Raw genomic sequence first — 20,797 nt, forward strand, 5'->3', positions numbered from 1 at the left:
GGAGAGGTGAAGAGCAGCATGAGAAAGGGAAGCTGCTGTTACTTATGTTTCTGTCAGCCAAGTGAAGCACTAACAGGTCTTCCAGCCCAGTTAGAAAAAGGTGAAATCCAAAGAGAGCGGCCAACAGAACAATAGATTTTGTTATGAAGGTGACTATATTCCTTGTCCCCAAACCAGCTTGTGGTCTTTCTCAGAATGACAACTGATTGGATCTTGGTTGAGGAGGGACTAGAGATAGCCCTGTGCAGGTGGGGAGGCCTTCTGGGGACTCCTTGCTTTACTTTTTGATGACTGCAGCATACTCTGGCTAAAGGCATCATGCAAAACAAATTGCCATGCTCCTCCAGGATTCATAATCTCTCCAGCAAGCAATTGGCAAATTGACTCCTCTTGTAGTCCTTGCACAGCATCCCTTGAAAAAGGAAAGATTCTACAGAGAAACTCCCAAAGGTATGTCATCACCCTTGATTCTCAACTGCTGCAAGACATCCTTGCTCCACAGACTTTCAGTGTTACTGGATTTTGGAGCAATAGAAGAACCGGTCTTAAGGGGGTCTGTTCTAGCAAGGTAGTTGCCTTTGCAGTCAGTGCAGTAATCTGAATGTTCATATTTCTTGCTTTGCAGCAGAAAAGTGGGTCTTTGAAAAACTGAGGCATGACTCATACATGTGGGATGATGTGAACATGGATAGTGGTTTTCCCTGGGCTGAACTGAGACAATATTTGCAAATAAGTAGTTTAACATAAGGCAGTGAATCTACTGGTCTACCCTGAGGAGTTTTACTAAAGATGTTAGAGCTAAAATTGATTATGTCCTGCTATGTCCATGCTAGATTGGCCTGCATCTTATTTTGCAAGTTAACATCCTGAATCTCAAAATGCCTTTTTAGAGCATACTTTTCCTCTGTCTTTACCAGCCCATAGGTCTGCAAAACACTTCACAATTTGTCTCCAGCAAGATATCAGCTATGGCACATTCTTCACATGAAAACAGATGTTTTTCTGAAGGACCTTTCATTTTGACAATACTTTTAAAAGAAACAGTTTATAAAGAGGGGAGGGATGTTTCCCCCCCATAAATAATCTAACACCCTTTCTCATGATTGATGCAGATTATATTGAAATTATCTCTTTGATACATGTGATATATTGCTCAAGAAGCTCATTAAGTCTTTTGCAGTGGCAGAGTGTCTTTATGTTCAGAATCTCAGTTTACATTAAGGCTTTATTTCTAGCAAGTGACACTTGCTGTAACTGGAGTGCAGTTATCCCGTCTTTCCTGGAATGGAAACTGCCTGTCAGCATAGTTGTAAATTTTAAGACCAGATGATCACAATTTCTTTGTATTCTGCAAAACCCAGATTAACATAAGACTGAAAGTTTTGACTGCTTCTTCAAGTTGAGTAGCCCTATCTAACAGAAAAAAGAGAACAGGTAAAAACAGGTAAACAACTAAGTCAAGACCAACTCTTATTCACTATTTAAGGATTGTGCCTCTAAAAATTATGTTTGCAGATTCACACCACAACCCTCAGCTGCAGAGTTTGTCATGTGCAACAACATTAGGGAACCTGGATGAAGACTAATTTGTTATGTGATCCTGTCCAAGCTCTCCCCCAATCTTCTGAATGATGTATTTAAAGAGAATTGTAACAGATAAGAAAAGAGAACATTATGTTGAAAGAACAAGTTCTGTGATGAAGTTTACACCAGATGCATCTCAGTAATCGCAACACAACTTGCAATAAGCAGCTCCATTTTGGAAAATAGCATTCTTTACTGGCAAAAACTCTTCTGTAAACTGTATTAATACTGATATAGGTGTTCCTTCTTACATTTTTAGGCTCTGTACATGTGGTTGTCATTCATACAAATGACTCTGTCCCATCTCCTTTCCTTTTCAAAAAGGATAATCCCTCTCAATGCAGAAAGGCCTGTGTGGGAGTTAAATGCAGGTTAAAAGAGTGAGAATCTATACTCAGAGGCTAGAGGAGTTTAAAAAATGCACTCTTCAAGTGTGCAAATCTCTTGTCACAGAGAGCACCTTTCACTGAAAGGCGCTCAGGGTTTGCTTGGATGTTTAGCTGAACATCCTTCCTTCCAAGGACACAGGATTTTATAGAGTTAAGCTTCACATTATGCAAGTTACATATCAAGATTGATTCACCTCTCCAAGTTGTTTTGTGCATTCAGGAAGGTATAATCTCATTCAGCTGTAGGTACTAATATATTTCCCAGAGAACCCTGCATTCAGGAACAAAAGGCAGCTTGAATACAGAAGTTCCCCAAGAAACCTACAAAAACCCACTGAAAATCCACAGCAGTATCTCCCTGATCAACTGATTACTTCATCAACTCATTCTCTCCATCTTGTGGGATGTATCATGGTGCTTTGCAGCTTGCTGGGCTGATGCATCCTGTAGCGCACAACAGTACTTATCCTCCTACTGCCTTGTTGTGAAGGATACAAAAAGAGGCACTTATGGTTTCAGGTAAGTATCAGCAGCTCTAGTTCCAAGTTCAGTTCTAAGTTCTTTGTAAGTACAAGTCTGGCCCAACAAGATGGGGAGGTTTACTCGAAGAGAGAGATGTAATCTGGCTCTTGGTCCTCTTGGCCACATGGGTAAAGCAACAGCTCTTTCCCCAAGGAAGTGATGGGTTCATCCTGTTAATATAGGATATGATCAAACACCAATTTTCAAGCAGACCCTGCCTGTCACAACTTCACAAGGTGGACAGCAGTCTTCCTGCCTCTGTTACGGTGTGGATGTGTTCCTACCACTGTGTGATACAACTCAGTTTCCTGGAGAACTCAGGGAAGAGCCCTCTGCCCTCTGTCTTCATAATACAATGTCTGTGCTCTGTGCCTTAACTCAGTGACACAACTCTGGCAGTTCTAGGAAAGAGCTGTGCTCATCCCTAAGGAAACTACAGCTTCTCTGACATGGAGTGGTGCCCTGTGTAGAAAGTGCTAGAGCCAGGACTGTGCAGCATGCAGGTAAAGCATGACCAGGGATTATGAACTGTGCTTCTGGCTGTGTTTGTGGGAGGGACAAAGGTGGATTCTGGAGAGAGCACACACCCTCTGCTTAGGCAAGTCCTGCTCCACAGTCTGTGCTTCCAATCTCATTCTCCATCCTAGCAACAGACGCATGGTGGGAACTTGCCTTCTTTCATGGTCACCTGGTGGGTGATAAGCAGAACTCAGTGGGGCACTTTGGCAGAGTGGGTTCATCTGCCCACATGTGCTGCAGTGCAGGGGCACTGCAGGATTCTTTGCAGACTGTGGGCTTGGCTCTATATTTGATGTAGCTATGCACAGCAAAACTTTAAATCCTTTTGCTCTGGTACAAAGAGCTGTATAAGTCCTACTTTTAATACTTTCAGCCTGAACTGTGAAAATCATGCAAGAAGCAAGCTCAGGTAGTCCAGGTAAAGTTCCATAGAGCAAATGAGTATAGCTATTGCTCTCATGTCCAGTTCTGTTTAGCTATGTCTATATTAAGCTATGCACGTATTTAAAAGAAATGGGGATTTTAAATGAACCTATGAGAAAAATTATTGACCTGTCCCTGGGCAGATCTTACCGTAAATGAATGAACAATCCATCTGGCTCTCCTTGAAACCCATGCAACTTCAGTCAGTGCTGGTAAACACCACTATTATTGTTGCAAGAGCCTGCCAACCTTCCTCCTTCCCTTCTATTTTTTACCTTTGCTCAGCACCACCCCTTGTCTGCTTTGAGATTATAAAGATACGTTGCTCTCTTTCATGATGAAGCTGAAGGTAAGCAGGATTTTGTGTTTACCCAACTCGCCAGTGCCCCTTAACCATGAAGAGAATACAAAAGAAAGGAGTTTACATGAGTATGCTGTCACCTCTCATCAACATTTCTACTAAGTAGCTTGTAAGTAACTTGGGCCCAGCATGCAAGGTGTTCTGTGTGCTTGAGGGTGAGTGAATCAAATCTAAGATATCTGAGATGTATTAGGTTGCCTGGGCTGTACCAGTCAGGCTGACATACCCTTCTGGAGCAGCACTAAGTATACCCAGCAGCAGTTAAAATGGGTCTAGCTACCTACTTCAAAACAACTGAATCTAGTCTTTCTTATTTTGAAGTGCCCTGAGGCAATTAAGCAGTTAATGAATGCATTGCTAGATGTTCACCTTGTGGTAGTCTACAAGGTCAGCCAGCGTTGAATGTTGCAGCTGGTCCACTCCAAGGAAGCTGTAGGAATCACTGGAGGCATCAATGAGGAAATGTTTACATCCTTCCACAGACCGATAGGAGAGCACATATCCTTTGATTTTCTCACTGATCCGGATCAGAAAACTCCCTGGTAGTGTTTTAATCAGAAGCTCTTCTGCTTTCTTAGAGGTTAGGATACCTGTTCAAAACCAAAACACAGAACTGAAGGGAGAAAAGCATTTGTGCAGGACTGGACAGAACAGTTCTCACAAGAAATCTGCTCTAAAACCAGTCCATGGCACTTCCATCCCTTTCACTGTTTTCTTGCCCAGTAGCCCAAGAAGAAGAGTTCTGCCATTTCTAGTAACAGGCCATGGCCAACAGCTCTTTGTTAACTGTGCCACACTTGGTCAACAATGAATGACAAACGTGGAGAGCTCGAAAGGACTGTTACCGTGTTATGAGAAAGAATGGTATTGCACTTGTTGTATGTTGATTCCAGTATAGGAGCTTTACTCCTAAGCCCAGCCCATGTTAGCAGCCATGTTAGCAGAAAAAAACTTCTTAAACACTTGGGTTGGTGTGGAAATTCCAGGACTCACCATGGAACCAAGGTGCTATTGTGTCTGTGGTTTTCAGATAGCCAGCTCGGAGAGGGAATTGCTCTTCTTTGAACCATTTGATGATGCTTTCTTCTGTGGAATTGGAGATTGTCCTCTGGATTCCCTCTTTCCTGTTAGAAAAGACCTCTGGTTTGTGCATCAGATTCAAAAGACAGGTTTTGAGTCCCTGTGCAGGACTTAAATTGTGCTTAGGATTTTAAGACCAGCCCTGAACAGGCAGCTTACACCAGTTCAGCTGTATGGAATATGGTTTTCAGTGGACATCTGGCACCATAGGGGCTCTATGTCCTCCAGGCTTAGGACACTCAACTAACTAAACCTGTTACCCTCCAGAAATGAACGCCTGAAGGCCTCATCACACCTAGGCTGGAATATAGCCTAGGCTCTGTATTTTTCCCTGCTGGTGTCTCTTCCACACAAGGAGGAGAGATACCATTCCCTTCTCAACCATGCCATGCTAGAGCAAAAGAATCACATCCCTTCTCCTTTCCACAGTGCACAGGGGCTTCCTTACCTAATTGCTCTCCCATTTGTCGTTGCAGGAGGTAGAAGTTTAGGCTTGGGGGGGAGAGGTGGATATTGAAGTGGTCGCCGATCTCCTGCTGTGGCGCCCTTGGAAATATCTGCCTGCTTCCCTCTGTGGATGCCTTGCAGTGAAAGCCTCCTGTAGTCATCTCTGGCTTGCCGTGCAAGGGACCGTCTCTTCTCATCAGCTGCTTTGGACTTCCGCACTGGAACAAAAAAGGAGTCCTACAGGAGCGAACAGGCTCCTGCTACCCTTTACCCTTTGGACATCTTCTTGCTTGTTGAAATGTAAGAATAATCCATTTCACAAGCTGAAAGAGTCACTCAGTTGTGAGACCATTTGCCACGTGTCTCCTATGTGTTAAGTGGCACAGTGTTTATTCCTTTAAAAGATTAAAAACCAGTTTTTTTTCTGGGACAAGATTTAAAATCTTTGTGTTTTTTCTCAGTACCAGGTCCTTTTGTACTTAGACACTTCTTTGTTTCAGATGCTGACTTCTGATTCAGACATGGATTTCTGTAGTGTCTTTCCTGTAAACTGGTCGGGAGGGGGGGGCGGGGGGCAGGGCTTGAAGCTGCTGGAGTTGAAGCTGCTGAAATGACCCCAAATCAATCATTTGAAGGATTAGAAAGTGCTAATCAGTTTTGGAGGGTGAGAAGGAGCCTTGCTGAAACTATTGTGGAAAGTGGAGAACTTGACTGTGTTTTTGTTTGGGTTTTTTTTTCCTGTAAAAGTGTCTCGATTGTCTAGGTCCATCTCTCCCTGGAGTCTGTATGAGTAACCAGCTCTCCAGTCAGTGTTTTTTTTTTTATCAGTCAGAAAAATAAAACCCCTAGACTGAAGTGGAAACAACTGGTGGTACAGCATTGCCATCTACTGAGCAGCAGCAGAGGAAATGGGAAGTGCATCAGGTTCTCCTTCAGGAAGCATTTGGCAGCAGTGATGGATGCTACTGCAAGTCTCATACTGTTTGCCATTTTCCTTTCTATTATTGGGATTCATTACATGAGACAGTGCAGCAGGGCTTTACTTGGGAGTCATGCTTGAGTGACAGGGATTGATTAGTCTCTGTTCTTGATTAGTCTCTCTTTTTGATTAGTCTCTGTTCCCCATTATCCTTGTCCTCAAGAGCTATGTTACTGCAAAGTCCTACAAAAGGCCAGCTTCTAGTTTAAAATTAATTGTACTGGCTATACTCATGTGGTTCCTATTTGTTGCTTGTTTTAAAATAGTGTCAGTTGGAAAAGTTTTCCATTTCCCTGCTCAGCTCTACTCTCAATGCTAAGTGGACTCAGAAATATTTCTGATAATACAGTGCTGTATTTCTTGGCGATACTCTCCACCCTCTGACCTATTATTCAGTTCTAGTATGGCAGGGGAAGGGTTGAGGTGACCCCACAGAGCCCGAGGATTTCTCAAGCCTTATAGGAAAAGGTAATTTTAAGATCTTACAGAATTCCTGCCATTCAGGCTCATTCTCATCCGATTTCTGCAGCATTCTCTGGCTCTCTGTGCTGGAGTGGCTCTGTGGTATTGGCTTCTGGGGGGCTGTGATCTCTTCTGAATTTCTTCTCTGTGCTTCCTTCATCTATGAAAAAAACAGTATGTTCAACTTTGTCTCAGGCAAGCTTTAGCCCTGCTTTTTAGCTAGCCTTGAAATACTGGGAACTCTGTTCTTTATAGTGAATCCCTCCAATTTCAACAACATAGAGACCCTCTGTCTTTACTGCAGGTAACAACTGAGGCAGGAAGGAAAACAGCCCACCAAAAGTCATCAGGAGCGTCTCCCTGTGCTACTCCCCAATGTGCCAGCCTGACCTGCTTTGTATCATCTCCGAATCATCACACCATACATGAAAAGCATGGCAGTACTGGATAAAACTGGTCCAAAAGGTAGGAACATTTTTGGTTCATATGCGGCTCTGAAGCTGACTGGGACTCTTAAGATAAAGCGCTGACCCCACTCAATGTGTTAGGAGCACCATAGGTTGCCACTTACCTGTTGGAAACTTTGCTTCCTCACATGGCAATCTGCCAGCATCTGGTGAACATTTCTCGTTCCCCTCTGAGCAGAGCAAAAGAGTGGTGAGAAATAAATGTGACATTAGGACAATTGCTCTTTTTATTTTGGTACAATAAGTATTTAATGCAAAAGCAGTTATGTGACATTTGTTAACAAGTTTTGCTAGCCTGCTCTGACAAACTTTGCGGGGGTTTTCCTATCATATTTGGCCAAACATGCCAGAGGAGGAGAACTCAGGGGTGTCAGGATAGCCATAAGCATGCCTAGATTTGCTAAGCAATGCTCACAAGTGCTCCCAGGGAGCAGTCCCTTTCTTCCCTTCCTCTAAAGTAATCCCTTGCAGAACCTGCTGTCTACAGCTTTACCTGCCTGTGCATGTTTGCAGCTGTGGCTGGGTTGCTGCAAACTCCTCCTTGACAAACTGATCCAACTGGCTGGATATTTCATGTTCTCTCTTCTCTGAAAACCAGCCCAGCTGCCCTGCCAGCAGTCCCTAGCTGAGAGCTGCCTCTGCAGACGAACTGTTAGGTTTGGCTTTCAGTAAACACCCACCCACCTCCCCATCATACCCCGACTGCCTCCCACAGTACAACAAGTGATGAATTAACTGTACTGTTCTGCTTACCAAGGTCACACTTCCTTTTAGCTCCATCACCTACTTGGCTAATATTTAATATGAACATGGCTTTACAATTTCCCTCTCCTCAACAGGAAACTAGGAACTTCAAATGTCTGTGGAGCAGCATTTTTTTTTTTTTTGTAGATCAGCCCTATTCCCTGCAGCATGATACCTGGATCTTTCAGGTTAAATGGGAACTAGATCTCAGAGAAAGCATTTTAATGCAGGAGGTGGGAAAAGGCCTCTCTCCAGGCCTAGAAAACACAACAGGGGACGTCAGTCTGGAGCCCTCCTTCTAACAGCAAAAGCCCCAGAAACCTGGGAAAATTTACTAATAATAAAATGACAGAAAAGAAAGGAAAATATACAATCCCCATCTATTCCCATATACAAGACTTTTAAAGGGAGTTAGATTTTTGGTGGTGGCTTGTTTGTTTTTTGGGGGTTGTTTTTGGTTTGTTTTGATTTTTTTTGGTCAGTTTTGACTAATACGATCCTTTGAAAAACAAGAACCTCCCACATAGTTGCTCAACTTCAGCAAACAGTGCAGAGAAAAACCCCATGTGACTCAGAGGCTTTTGATAAAGGAGACAGTCACTTCAAATTCCATTCACTATTTTGGTAGCAGTAGGAGAGCATTTTGCCAAAACCCAAACTTCTGTTATCATACTTTTATACCGAAGTATGGAGTGGCAGTATGATAAAAAGAATATACACTCATACAAGTTCATTCAAGGCTGAATGAAAACTGCAGAATGAGATAGGACTTCTCCCATTAAATTGGCAGGATGTCCTGTTCCTTTTGTTCAACTGTAGTTGCATGGGTAGTTAATTTAACTCTTCTTTTTTTTCCTTTCTCTGCAAATGGCTTTTTGTAGACAGTTAAAAAGCACAAATGTATTTATTGCTGGAAAAAATATTTCTGTAATAAAACACCACAGAAATGCAGGCACTGTATTACTGCATTTGGAGCTGTCCTGTGCTATCAATGTCATAAACGGTTTTCTGTATTAGAAGACAATAAAACCAAGAACCACCTAAAATATGCATGCCAGATGATGCTGATAAAATTATATTAATTTGGTCTTTTATAAAAGTAAATGATTTGGCTAAGGGCTGTGATGTTCCATTTAAAAATCCTAGGATAGCCTCCCTGGTCTTGCCCCAAAAGACATTCAAACCAGCCACGGTGCAGAAGGGAAAGTACTGCGCCGCTTGTTTTACCCACAGAGAATGAAAGCAAAGGAATTCAGAGTAGTTTATCCATTTGTGCAGAGCACATCTATCCCAGCTGAGAACAGCACGTGGACCTTCTGAGTCTTAAGGAAGGATGTAAAACATGGCTTCTTCTCTTCTGTAGAAGAAAAGCTTCAACAGATATATGGCTGTTTCCTTCAGATTTGTATTTACAGCAACCAGGATTTGCTATACTTCCTGGACCTCAAAAAACATGTTTCTTATAGTTACGGGAAAATGGAAAACTACCTTTGTGAGCTCCTGGCTTTTTCCTGTTATATCAGTATCAGTCATTCTTCCCCCTTGTTCCTCCTTTTTCTCCACAGCGTTTTTTTTATTCCCATGAAGATCTGTCTCAGCCACAAGTCCTGGCTGTGGGTGTAGAGACCATGTTGCAGAAGAGTCAGTCTCTCTGAAATGCAAGAGAGAGAGGACTTAGGAGGGAGTCACTTTCTGATGTCTGAGCATCTTGTGAGGAGGCTTCATGTGAGCAGAGCAGAGCTGCAATGAAGCCACATGTGCATAGGCAGTTATATCTCCAGATCAGGTAGGTGAGTAATTGAATTAATGACTTGTGGTGAGTAACTGTTGTCCAGCTGTACCCGGGCACCTGCCAGTGAATCAGAGTGATCTGAGCCCATCACCTGCTGCAGTGACAGCATCAGCATTTCCTGTGGTTTGCAGAGGGTCCCACGCAGCAGCCATGCCACAGAAGGCTCAGTGAGCTGGGGCAATTCTCAGGCTGCAACTGCTCTCTGCCAGCATTGTGTGTCCTCTCAGAAAACCAGCCTTTGTCTGTGCCTTTTGCCAGCAAGGCTAGCATGACAGTGCTAGCCACAGCCCCTACAGAGAAGACTCCAGCTCAAAAGCCTTCTCCTTCATATCTGCCCACCGAGTCCTTGAGCTGAAGGGTGCTTACCTGCCCTCCTGGCCTTGCTCTCTCGCTAGGCGCTTTGCTCTTTGTGCCTGGATCTCTTCACAGATGTCCGCATAGGATTTATCTGAAGGATGCTCGCCCATCACCCAGACCCACACTTCATTGTCAGCACCGAGTTTCCATGTCACTGACTTCCTGTTGGCTGCAAAAGAAGCAGCTCTTTGGCAAATGCTGTTGGCTGGGTAGCTCTTTGCAGGGGCTATGTTGGACTTGCTGTGCCCTACCAGCTGCTGTTGGTGACAGAGCCCCCCCAAAAGCAACTCTACATGAAGAAAGCTCGACTAGGATGCAGCCCACACTTGCCAATTTTTTCATAGTCCTTGAGCCAGGTCAGTGAAGGAGGCATTTCTGAGACTGGGAGCAAAGGAGAAGAATCACCACTGTTTCTTTTCTTGCTTTAATTCCTGACCACTGTCCTCCCCAAACTGTGTGAGGGTGAGCTACCTACAAACAGAGCATGTGAGGGAGATGTGGGAGAAAAGAGCTATCTTCCTAGTAGCTGGCATGCTGTGTAATCCTGGCAAGGGAACTTCAGATCTAAAATCTCAGTGGGAACTGCCCATCAGATCTAGTGCCTCAGGACAGATATTCAAATCCATGGTTATGTTAAAGACAGATTCTGAGGCACCATTTAGTGGGAAACTTAATGAGATGCATCTCCTGGTGGCAAATAAGCCCTGTCTTCCCAGCTAGGGCAGTTGAGCAATTTGATCAAAGACAGAATGTCTGGGCCAGGGAGTAAAAACCATTGTGTACCTGGCCAAAACTACCCCATTGCAGGTGGATTTATTTATGTTTGAAAATAAGCTTATGCCATGTCCCTTGGAGAAGAATCTAATCAATCTAATTAATTAATACATTACTTCTTATTTCTAGAAAGCAGTTGACTAGGCCAGATATGTGCCAGAGGGTGAAGCAGCCAGGAGGCAGAGACTTACCTTTTCTTGGCAGTGGCTTCTTTGCTGAAATCTTTTCTTCAGCAGCTTCTCTTTTCTCCCACCGTCTGATCTGTTCCTGCCTCATCTTGAAGAAGAGGATCTGCTTCTGCTCCTCGCTGAGTTCTGCCAGCAGCTCCGGATCGATGTACATGTCTGATAATATCTGTTTCAGCATGGCTGCAGGTTTCACTTACACACGTTCGTGGCGATAATCTTCAAGGATCAGATCCTCTTTCTGGCTCCAACAAGAAAGAGTGCCTGCCCGTCTGAGACTGAAGTAGGAATGCAGGCGTGCCAGAGCAATTATACTTCTGTCTCTTTACTTTTTTTTTTTTTAGCTCAGACTTCCTGCACAGACCAAAAAAAGTAAATAAGTATCTTGAAACCTGCTGTTAAGATTCCTTGGAATAAGAGGTGAGCTCAGCTCTCATGCAGCCCCTGCCCTCTCTGCAGGGAGAGCTGGCCAGAAGAGGCGAGGCCTGGAGAGGGGAGGTTGTGTTGATACTCTGATAAACCCAGCTGATAGTATATCAAAGAGAGAGAGCGCTGCCTGTTAGTCATCAGAGGTGCGGCTTAGCTGTGCTCAAGCAAACATTCTTGCTGGGCAGGGAATCAATGAACCCATGACTAGATGGCTCCTCCTCCTTCCAAACAGGAAAACTTTGATGATTAAAAGCCCAGCCTGCCTCATTTTACCAAAGAAAGATAGGGAGGACTTCCGACTCTGCTTTTGAGGTGGGAGCGGGAATTTCGGAGTGTTCCCATCCCTCAAAGTCAGCCTCCCAGCAAGTTAAGGGAGCACAAGGAGTGCAGCTGGTTTGAAGAAAGGCGATTTGGCTAACCAGTGTCCTAGACAGCTCCCGCTATGACACATCTTGCTGATGCACCTGCCCACGTGGCGAGCCTGGCATGGGACATCCTCATCTGACAGGATGAAGCTGATGGGGAGAAGAGGCATCCCTGTTCCTGCCTAGGATACTGGCTCTTGTGCAGTGCATGCTGGTGAGGTACTAACACCCGCACAGCCTTGCTTTGTGCTCATGGATTTACATTTACAACAAATTTCACTGGAAAATTGAAAGCTCTCCTGTCACTTGGGAAGGTGACAAATGAGAAAGTAGAAATGTGGACTAAAGACCTTGAAAACAACTATTTTCTTTATCTTATCTGGATAAACTCATGGGGATCAGGAGATTGGTTGGCAGTGCTTTTGGTGACATGGGGAGGCTGACAGCCACATATTAAGCGCAACACCAGAGCAGGGTGGCTGACTGGCCAGAAGTCACAGGGACTTTCTGGACAAACTCTTGGGAAATATTGCTATTGGACTACAAAGAAAATTAAAGCAGTGGGATTGTTCATGTCCTTCTGCACAAATCCTGGGAGTCTAAGGAACAAGCATGTGAGAATAGGTGGGAGGCAGAGGCTTATGGAGGCAGTAATGTGGAAATACAAAGGGCACAGACATGGTAGGACCTGTGCTAGGGTGAAGTGGGACTACGTATTAAATCAAGTTAATGGGGTCAAATCAATTAGCCATCTTACAGGAGAGAGACTGGACTTCTAGGAACCTAAATGTTGAAAGAAAAGTGCTAGGAGCATCTTCACCTTCACAGTATGACTGCTTGGCTTCCGACAAAAAAAACAACAAAGAAGGAGATAGTAGACAAATCAGCAAGTGCAATACTGAAGCTCCCCAAGGAGCACGCACAGACCACACAATTATTTAGATGAAATGGGACAGCACAACAGAAGCTGTCATGAAGTCAGACTGTCAGAACAGTATCTGCTGCGTTGGTCAATCTTCCTCCATCTTGCACCCGTGCTGAGACCAAGCAGTCTGTCCCAAGCATCCCCCTGAATATGGCTTGCCTTAAAATTGCCAGAGGCACAGCTGGCTGGAGCCCCACTCCAGTGAAGTCCCCATGCACTTTTAGCAGGAGGAGCTTGAAAGAAGCTTGGAGCAGGGGGAGAAGCTGGAGGCAGGGAGACAAATTGCTCCTCAAGGACCTCAAGGAAACAAGACAGCAGATTGTGGTCCCAGAAATGCATTGTCTGCAGCAGAAGCCAGGAGCAAGAGTCCTGGGGAGCATGCAGTGACCAGGAGTTGGTGTTAAGTCTTTTCATTTCTATTTTGTTTCTCTGATTACCTAATACTTTCCCTATTAAAAATGTTAACTTTATTCTAGAAGGAAACATGAAGCTGCTGTTCCAAATTGTTATGGATTTGGTTTAAACAAATTACTTTCTTGATTTAAAAAAAAGTTTTAGGGGAGATGATCTGACTTGAGCAATGTTTTCTGAGTACCCCCCTGATGACAGAGATTTTTCAGCTCAGCAGCCAAAGGGTCTTGGGCTGTCCTCGAGCCATGGAGATGGAAAGTATAGAGAAGGAAGAGCTTCCTGGGACATGACACATGAGAATCCATCAGCAGAATGCATGCAGCAGCATGTCCATGCTGCTCTGGCTTCTCAGGAGTGGGAATGGCTTTGCTATGGCATTTACTTAGGAGAACACGATGTGCTGTGCCATATGCCATGGTGACAAAGTAGTCCCTCTTTCCATGCCTGGGGACACAGTGTGCTGACAAGATGGAAGGGTGCTCAGCAAACAAGTTTCACAGTACTGATGCAGTTCTGCAGAGTTGGATTTCCTCATAACATTGGCTGTAAGAGGAGATTTATAATGCTGTATCCCAAAGGTACCCTTTAAAGCACCAGCTATTTTAACACAGGGAAATGACATAAGCATCTTGAGAGGTTTGCAATATTTCTGTATTGGCAGTCACCTCTTTAAAGATCTAGGAGCTGGAAATCCTTGTAATCAGTCATATACTGTTCCCAAAGTCTGAATCAAAGCCATATTACTGACACCTGGCTGGAAGTGGTTTTGCAGATGCTATTCCAGCTGTTAAATAGTATATTTACAGCTCAAACTTCATGAAGACAAAGACTGCAGTAATGGCAGAGGGACCTCCAAGCAGGTAACTTGCAGGAAAACTCTAGTAGAGGTCCTGTTAAACTTTCTACTGTTTGCATTTTTTTAATGGGAGTGGTAGGTGGAAGCTGGTTTTGTGGAGAAATAGAGATGGGAGTAGCCAAAAATAGCAAAACCTAAGTGGGGGGATGTGGGAAGCCAAACCAGGGCTTTGGGGCTCTGCCACTCATGTATAAGATACTCAGCCTGAAAGCCGTAATGATAAGCACAATTCAAAGGCTGAATGATCCTTCAAAATGTTGTCATTCACACAACATTTAAATCTCCTATTGGAGAGCAGCCTCTGCTCTGTGCTCCTGTAAATCATCTACCATGAACAGGGGAAATAAGTCCATGAATAGACATGAAAGTGCCATAGCTTTGGGAAGAAATGGCACAAGCTCCTGCTCACATGTGCAGCGGGTGACACTTTGGACACGACAGGCTCACAAGACACTCCCACCTGGCCATAGTAGTCCTGGTCCTCACCATCAGTGCTGCCAGCAGAGGGGAAGTTTCTCCAAAAAAACAACAGACAGACAGAAAATCACAGATATTATGTTCACCAAGAAATCAAACAGGACAGTGTAAATGTGCTCATTTTCAGGTAGACAGCTTATTCAACCTGCTGCACACATCTCCACTGTAAATGTAACAGTAACTGTAAATTAAAAATAACCCAAGAAACCGAACAGTGAGGAGGAAAGAGAATGCAAGAAAGGCTACTTCAGGGTACAGGCTGATGACCTAAGAGTATTTCTATTGTCATAAAGTAGCTTTCCCCTTAAAAGGCAAATAATACCACTTTGCTCAGTAAATAGTGGAACTATATTATTTTGAGTCAAGAGCTTCTCCTTGGAGCTGCTTATTTGTTTAGTGAAAGGTGGCTTCAGAGACACCACTGGGAATTCTTTTCCCTGATCAAGAGGCTGGACTGTGAGAATGCAACTGAATTTCCTTTCATTTGCCAAACTAAGCCTTGCAGCACTAGGAAGCTCAGGTTTTTCTGGATTTCTCCAGTTCCAGGCACTCCAATGCCATCAGCTCTCTGCCAGACTTCATGAAGGCATTTCTTATTTTTTTCAGAAGTGAAGCAAAGCAGAATTGCAAAACCCACCTGAAATCAGTGCAGCCAAACGTAATCACCACCCCAGCCTTGCTCTGAGTACACAAGCCTTCATGGGTTAACTGTTACACATTGGTTCATTACATGCACTTCTGTCAGAAAACATTTATGTTAGCAGCTGCACCAGCAAGGTTAGTACCAAAATATCCTTCCGTGCTTTGGGGTTTGGCTGTTCATTTGTTTGTTTTGTTCTTGTTCATTCGGGGCTTTTTTTAATCCTCATCCTGTTCTAAATAGGGGAGTGATTAATTCCTCTCTTTCTGTTTAATTTTGCTTCAGCCTACTGTTTTTGCTTTTTTTTTTTTTATTTCAGATGGAAGGAAAACTTCTAGTTTGGGTATAAGAGAAGGAAAACACAACTGTACAAGTACAGCCCCCAAAAGACAGAACCAGACCTGTTTGTATCTTACCATTATAGAATGGCTTGGGTTGGAAGGCACCTCAAAGATCATCTAGTTCTGACCCCCCTGCCATGGACAGGGCCACTACACCAGGTTGCTCAAACTCAGTCAGTGTAAAAAATGAGATTTCTCTAACTACATAATTTTATTTACTGTTCTGCACAGAAGAGGTGCTGGGTGGTAAATCCCAGAAGCAGCACCCTGAGGCACAATCTTGAGCTATTAAGTCTTAGTTAAGTCACTACTTGATTTAAGTTGTTATTGGCTCTTCCTTTCTCTACTTCAAATTAAAGCTATTGTGTCCTAAGAAATCATAGCCCATGCTCGGTGAGTGGTGGTCTTTTTGTAGGGGGAGATGCCTGAGCTGGGGTGTGGTTTTTACTATTATAAGGAGCAAAACTTCATCACTAGGGCAAGTTCTCACTACAGAACTAGTCAAAACCAGGGATTTTTTTTAGTTCATAATTACACATCCTGGATTAGAAGGGTGTTATCTTTCTGTGTTTTCCCCCTTCAAGAACTTAGGCCATGAATTTTCTCTCCTCCACATTCCTGTGCTTATTGCTTCCATTGCTTAACCACTTTGTTCTTTACCTTGTTTATAACTTCACTCCCATTATTCATCAAGGTGGTGAGAGGAAAGCTAATGTCTTTACAAAAAATTTGATGAGTGACAGTATTGGTATTAACATCTTCGAAATGGGTCTTAATGTCTGTACTAACTTTGGGCAGCAGGTTTGTTGCGGAGACCAGACAGCTTACCTCCTGAAACAAACAAGTGGGTCTGCACAAACCTGAACTTCTCAACTTTGGGGAAAAATAGTAGGTACAAGGGGGGATATGTGGTAGGTGGTTTGGGAAGGCTGTACCTTCCGAGTACTTCAGCCAACGGAGAAAGGAAGAGGCAACCTGCGGCTGGGAGTTGAGTATAGAGGCTGTGCCCCCCAAAACCTTGAGAGAGAAAATCCCGCGGGCTTGTGTGCGGGCCTCTCTCCCTTTATTCAAATAAAATTGCAGGACTCCGATGTCTCCTGTATGGACATAAACTTCTGGCGTTTGTAGATTTTCCTGACAGTGGGAACCAGTATTGGGGCACCTGTGGGGAATCCCACTAGAGGCTGAAGGTCCACTTGCATTGGTCCAAGAAGTTTAGTCCATCTTTAGACAACGTACAATTATGTCTGTTCATATTTAAGCTATGATAGTGATTGATTTGTGGCCCTGTCAAAAACCAAGATCATTTGAACAAGCACAAGCAGTAACGAACCAGAGCAGAAATGAACTGGAGCCACAGACCAACCAAACATGGAAACAAACTGGAGCTGCAAATAAGCTGAAGCCAGAAAGAAGCCGGGGAAGGTGAACCAAATTGAAGACTAAAACATGCTGGAGCCACGAACTAACTCTATGAGCTGAACCTGAGACAAACTGGGGACAGAAACAAATCACCTGAAGCTGCAAATGAGGTGAAGCAGAAACTAAAGAGAGCCTTCCCCGAGCTGGAGACGCAAACTAACTGGAGTCACAAAGGAGCTGCAGCCGCCAGCTCCCGCAGCATCTCCGAAGGGCCCCTCAGGCTCCCGCGCCCCCTGGCGGCCGCGGTGGGCACTGTGCGGAGCGGCGGCGCCGCGCACCTGTCCCGCACCGGGCGCCGCCTGGCGGCCGCGGCGCGACACCGCAGTCCCGGGAGCGGCAGCGGGACCCGTGCCCGCACCCAGCGAGCTGCAGCTCTGGGCTGGGTGCTGCAGCAAGGCTGCAGGAGGATAAGGCTGGCCATCCCCTCCTGGGAGACAGTTCCGGGAGGGACACTGTTAGGAACATGAATGCACGATGTCAGAGGTTTATGTCCAAAAGAGAGACAGAGGAGTAGTGTGACTTTATTTGAATAAAGGGAGAAGCCATGGGAATTTCCCATCGGGTCTCCCAGATTGTTGGGGGACTCAGCCCCCTTTTTATCCTAAGTTCCTGGCTGCGTCACCCTCTTCCTCTTTCCCATTGGCTGAGGTACTTGGAAGGTACAGTCTTCCCAAATCGCCTACTCTATGGCCCCCTCTGATACGCACCCCCCTTTTGTTATATAAAAGAAAGAAGAAAAGTAAAGCTATTAATAATTCTATTAAGTCTTTGTTCTTTTTCTCTAGGTTCAGGAATTTAACACGGCCTTGGCTAAGCAACATTTCTAGTTGATTAGTAACATTTTGTAGAACTAATAGTTTCTTCTGTTACTTCCCTGTGTGTAACTTCCTAGCTCTATCTACAAGCAGATTCAGGTCTGTTTGTAAAAACACATTTGTCTTATTCCTCTCAGGCACCAAGCCTGGGATGGATACCATAGCTGGAATAAGGACACTGTAGTTTGAATATGACACCATAGCTGGGATATCACATTCCCAAACATGCCCTGAACATGGCAGAAAGACTCTCACACCCTCCCACCCCCACCTTCAACCCACAGATTAACCAGCCACAGCCATAAAGAATTTGTCAAAAAACAGCTGAGGTCACTTGAGGCAGAAAAAAAGTTTTCCGTGGCTGGAAAGGTCTCATGGAAGAGTCTCATGTCTTCATCCAGACATGTCCCTCTCCATTGCCCCTCTAGCCATAGGCCCTCCCATGTCCCCTGTGCCAGTCACACACTCCTCCGTATGCCCCACTCAAGACAAGCACCTTTCCATGCTGGCCCTGGTCATATCACCCTGAGCCACCTGAGGCCACATTTACCCCCATGTCCTCTCCCAGGCGTGTGCACGCCATCACCCACGGAGACACCCCGGGGAGGGGAACACGGAGCAGGAGCAGGGATGGCTGCGGAGGGGGTGCCAGGAGTCCCTCAAGGGGGGACAGCGCCTCCGCCTCCGCCAAGCCCCGCGCCCTTTCCCCGCCCACCGGCCTTTGCCCACCAATCAGCTCTCGCTGCCCCCGAGCCTCGGCCAATCGTGACCCGCTGCCCGCACGCCCCGCCCTCCACCGCCCACCGCGGGGGCCGCTCCTTCCGCGCCGGGGCCGCGCCGCCGCCATGGTGCGGGCGTTCGTGCTGCTGGCGCCGGGCGGGCCCGCCGGCCCCGCCCCCTGCCGCGTGCTGTACGCGCGCACCTTCGGGACCCCCCCCGGCACCGCGCCCGGGGGCCCCCGGCAGCGCCTCCGCCGCAAGGAGCAGCTGCTGGTCGTGGCCAGGTACACGCGGGACATCCGCCGCCGCGGGAATCTCCTTCCTGCGGATCCTAGGCTCGGTGGGACGCCCGGCACCGTGTGCCCTCCATCTCCTGAACCCTCTGGACTTGGGAGGCCTCATCAGTCTCCCTGGGATCCCCACCGCTATGATACACCCTTTGTTTGATGGGAGGGCTCTTGGGCTTTTTCCCAGGGCTGGGACACCTCTTGACTGTGGGACACCTTCCATTCCTGAGGAGAGCCTGTGGCAGCCCCCCTTTCGGGGGACAGCGCTCAGCGAGAACCCCAGGACCATGCCCGCCCCCCCCCCCCCCCGCGTTCATGGGATCCACCCTTTCTGGGGATCCTGGGACACTGTTCCCCCAACAGAGGGGTCACTGTCCTGGGATGAGGTGGGGGTCCTTAACACGAGGGTCCCCCTTTTCTCTTCCAGGCAAGTGGCCTCCCAGTGTCAACTGCTTCAGTCATCCTTGGGGCGCCCATCCTCCCCACAACTTCCCCAGCTACCTGATGAGCCGATGTCACTCCAAGATGCTCCAGGGGGTCTTTTCCAGATGCCCCCTGGAGACCCATTCCCTGAGCGGGTGACAGTAGTCTGGTTATCAGTGCTGGCCCTCGCCTTCGCCTTGGTTTGTGAACCCCAAGAGAATCTATCGTTGGCTGAGATCACCCTGCGGCGCCTGGCTCCCCGCCTGCTCCTCTCCCTGCGCCTCCTCGGCCCCGGCGCTGACGTCCTGCTCCGTCCTGATGCCGCTGATGGCCTCCTGGACCGTCTCCTGCCCCATGGGCAGATGCTTTTTCTCAATGAACGTTTCCTCCAGGCAATGGACCGAGAGCTGGGTATCAAAGCATCCCGCTGAGCTACAGATGACATTCCTGCCTACCACCCCCAGATATTTTTGAGGGATGAGAAACAAGGGAGGGATCTGAGATGGTCACCAAGCCCCACTGGGATGGATGAGAAACATAGTTCAGGAATAAAGAGCAATGAGCCAGCTAAGAGCAGGGTTTTAATCCATTTATCCCCCAACACCATAATGGGAGAGCTAATAGCCATCCCCATAAATCCACCTGGAGCTGGGACAGTGCCAAGTTCCTGTGCTGTTTTCCTGCACTGCATTCCTGCACCACTCCACATGCACATGACAGCGAGTGGAGGCTGCACGTGGCCGTGAATGGACGCTAAAAAAAAAAGAGGGACCCTGGGTTGTGGTTACCCCAGCTGGGCACCGTGGGGTAGGCAGGGTTCCCTGGCAGGGGAGACATGGCTCTGGGATGGAACCTTGCCAGGATACATGGGGCAAGCAGGGGTGTGCATCTGGCCACGGGGCATTGGGGTCTCTGTGTAGGGGATTAAATAAACAGGCAGTGCGGCAGGATGTAGCCGTGTGCCTGGCACAGCAGGGTGGTTGTCCCTAGGTGGTGCTGCTTGGGGCTAGGGGACCTGTATGACACCCTGGGAGGTGGCAGGAGCTGGCACCCACCTACCCAGCTCTGCAGGGTGCAGTGGGGAGCAGCGTCCTACCCTAGCAGTTTCTGGGTGCTGGGAAATCCAGGGTGCCAGGAGCTGGTGTGCACAGCTCTTACGCCACTGTGCCGGGAACAGGCTGGGCACTGCCAGGCTGTGCAGAGGGGCTGTCATGGGGCCAGACCCCAAAGTGCTTTCCCTTGTAACTGCACCAGTAAAGCTGGAGCACTTGAGGAGGGGTGCTGGGCACTGGGCTTCAGCCATGGTGGGTCTCTGGCTGTGCTGGGGGATCTCACTGTGCGCTGGAGCTGTGGGGGCATTGCAGCCCAGTGTGGCATCCCACCTTATGGGGAAGGGAGCACGGTCTTCACCTTCCCATGTGTTAGCAGCTGTCACATGCTGCACCCACAACTGGCATCAATACAACCAAGAGCCAAAGAGACGTTATTTTGGAGTGTTTCAATGGTGTTAGCAATTCATTGTTGATGAGAGTCAACTGAAATCTGAATGTATGGGCCATTATTGTGTCTTCACCGATAGGATTCCAGTTGCTGGATTTCAAT

The 20,797-nt window shown here is 46.5% G+C and overlaps 2 protein-coding genes and 1 long non-coding RNA gene across 3 annotated transcripts; 2 read left to right on the top strand and 1 right to left on the bottom strand.

Moving 5' to 3' along the window:
- Positions 1-827: 827 nt before the first annotated feature.
- On the bottom strand, positions 828-11,725 carry SH2D4A (SH2 domain containing 4A). The gene is made up of 9 exons (XM_053940332.1): positions 11,092-11,725; positions 10,136-10,295; positions 9,466-9,628; positions 7,338-7,403; positions 6,791-6,926; positions 5,327-5,543; positions 4,792-4,922; positions 4,168-4,388; positions 828-2,665 (listed from the first exon to the last, which is right to left on the bottom strand). The coding sequence occupies exons 1-9, from the start codon at positions 11,264-11,266 to the stop codon at positions 2,573-2,575; spliced, it is 1,362 nt and encodes a 453-aa protein (XP_053796307.1). The 5' UTR covers positions 11,267-11,725; the 3' UTR covers positions 828-2,572.
- Positions 5,491-15,906, top strand: LOC128786755 (uncharacterized). The gene is made up of 5 exons (XR_008430464.1): positions 5,491-5,625; positions 7,071-7,231; positions 9,543-9,763; positions 15,155-15,325; positions 15,508-15,906. It is a non-coding gene; the product is annotated as an uncharacterized LOC128786755 (long non-coding RNA).
- A 2,699-nt stretch (positions 15,907-18,605) lies between these two features.
- AP5S1 (adaptor related protein complex 5 subunit sigma 1) lies at positions 18,606-19,766 on the top strand. The gene is made up of 2 exons (XM_053941604.1): positions 18,606-18,769; positions 19,200-19,766. Exons 1-2 carry the CDS (start codon positions 18,612-18,614, stop codon positions 19,624-19,626), a joined length of 585 nt encoding a protein of 194 aa, XP_053797579.1. The 5' UTR covers positions 18,606-18,611; the 3' UTR covers positions 19,627-19,766.
- The last annotated feature ends 1,031 nt before the right edge of the window (positions 19,767-20,797 follow it).

This window comes from Vidua chalybeata, chromosome 4 (assembly GCF_026979565.1).
Source record: "Vidua chalybeata isolate OUT-0048 chromosome 4, bVidCha1 merged haplotype, whole genome shotgun sequence".
Classification (NCBI taxonomy): domain Eukaryota; kingdom Metazoa; phylum Chordata; class Aves; order Passeriformes; family Viduidae; genus Vidua; species Vidua chalybeata.

Excerpts from the sequence above, each read along its gene's own strand:
- AP5S1 (XM_053941604.1), top strand. The coding sequence starts at position 18,612 with ATGGTGCGGGCGTTCGTGCTGCTGGCGCCGGGCGGGCCCGCCGGCCCC. Across the intron at positions 18,770-19,199 it reads CAGCTGCTGGTCGTGGCCAG|GCAAGTGGCCTCCCAGTGTC; the intron begins GTACACGCGGGA and ends TTTCTCTTCCAG.
- SH2D4A (XM_053940332.1), bottom strand. The coding sequence starts at position 11,266 with ATGCTGAAACAGATATTATCAGACATGTACATCGATCCGGAGCTGCTG. Across the intron at positions 5,544-6,790 it reads GCCTGAATGGCAGGAATTCT|TGCGGAAGTCCAAAGCAGCT; the intron begins GTAAGATCTTAA and ends TTTTTGTTCCAG. Across the intron at positions 2,666-4,167 it reads ACCTTGTAGACTACCACAAG|GATGAACCCATCACTTCCTT; the intron begins GTGAACATCTAG and ends CTATATTAACAG.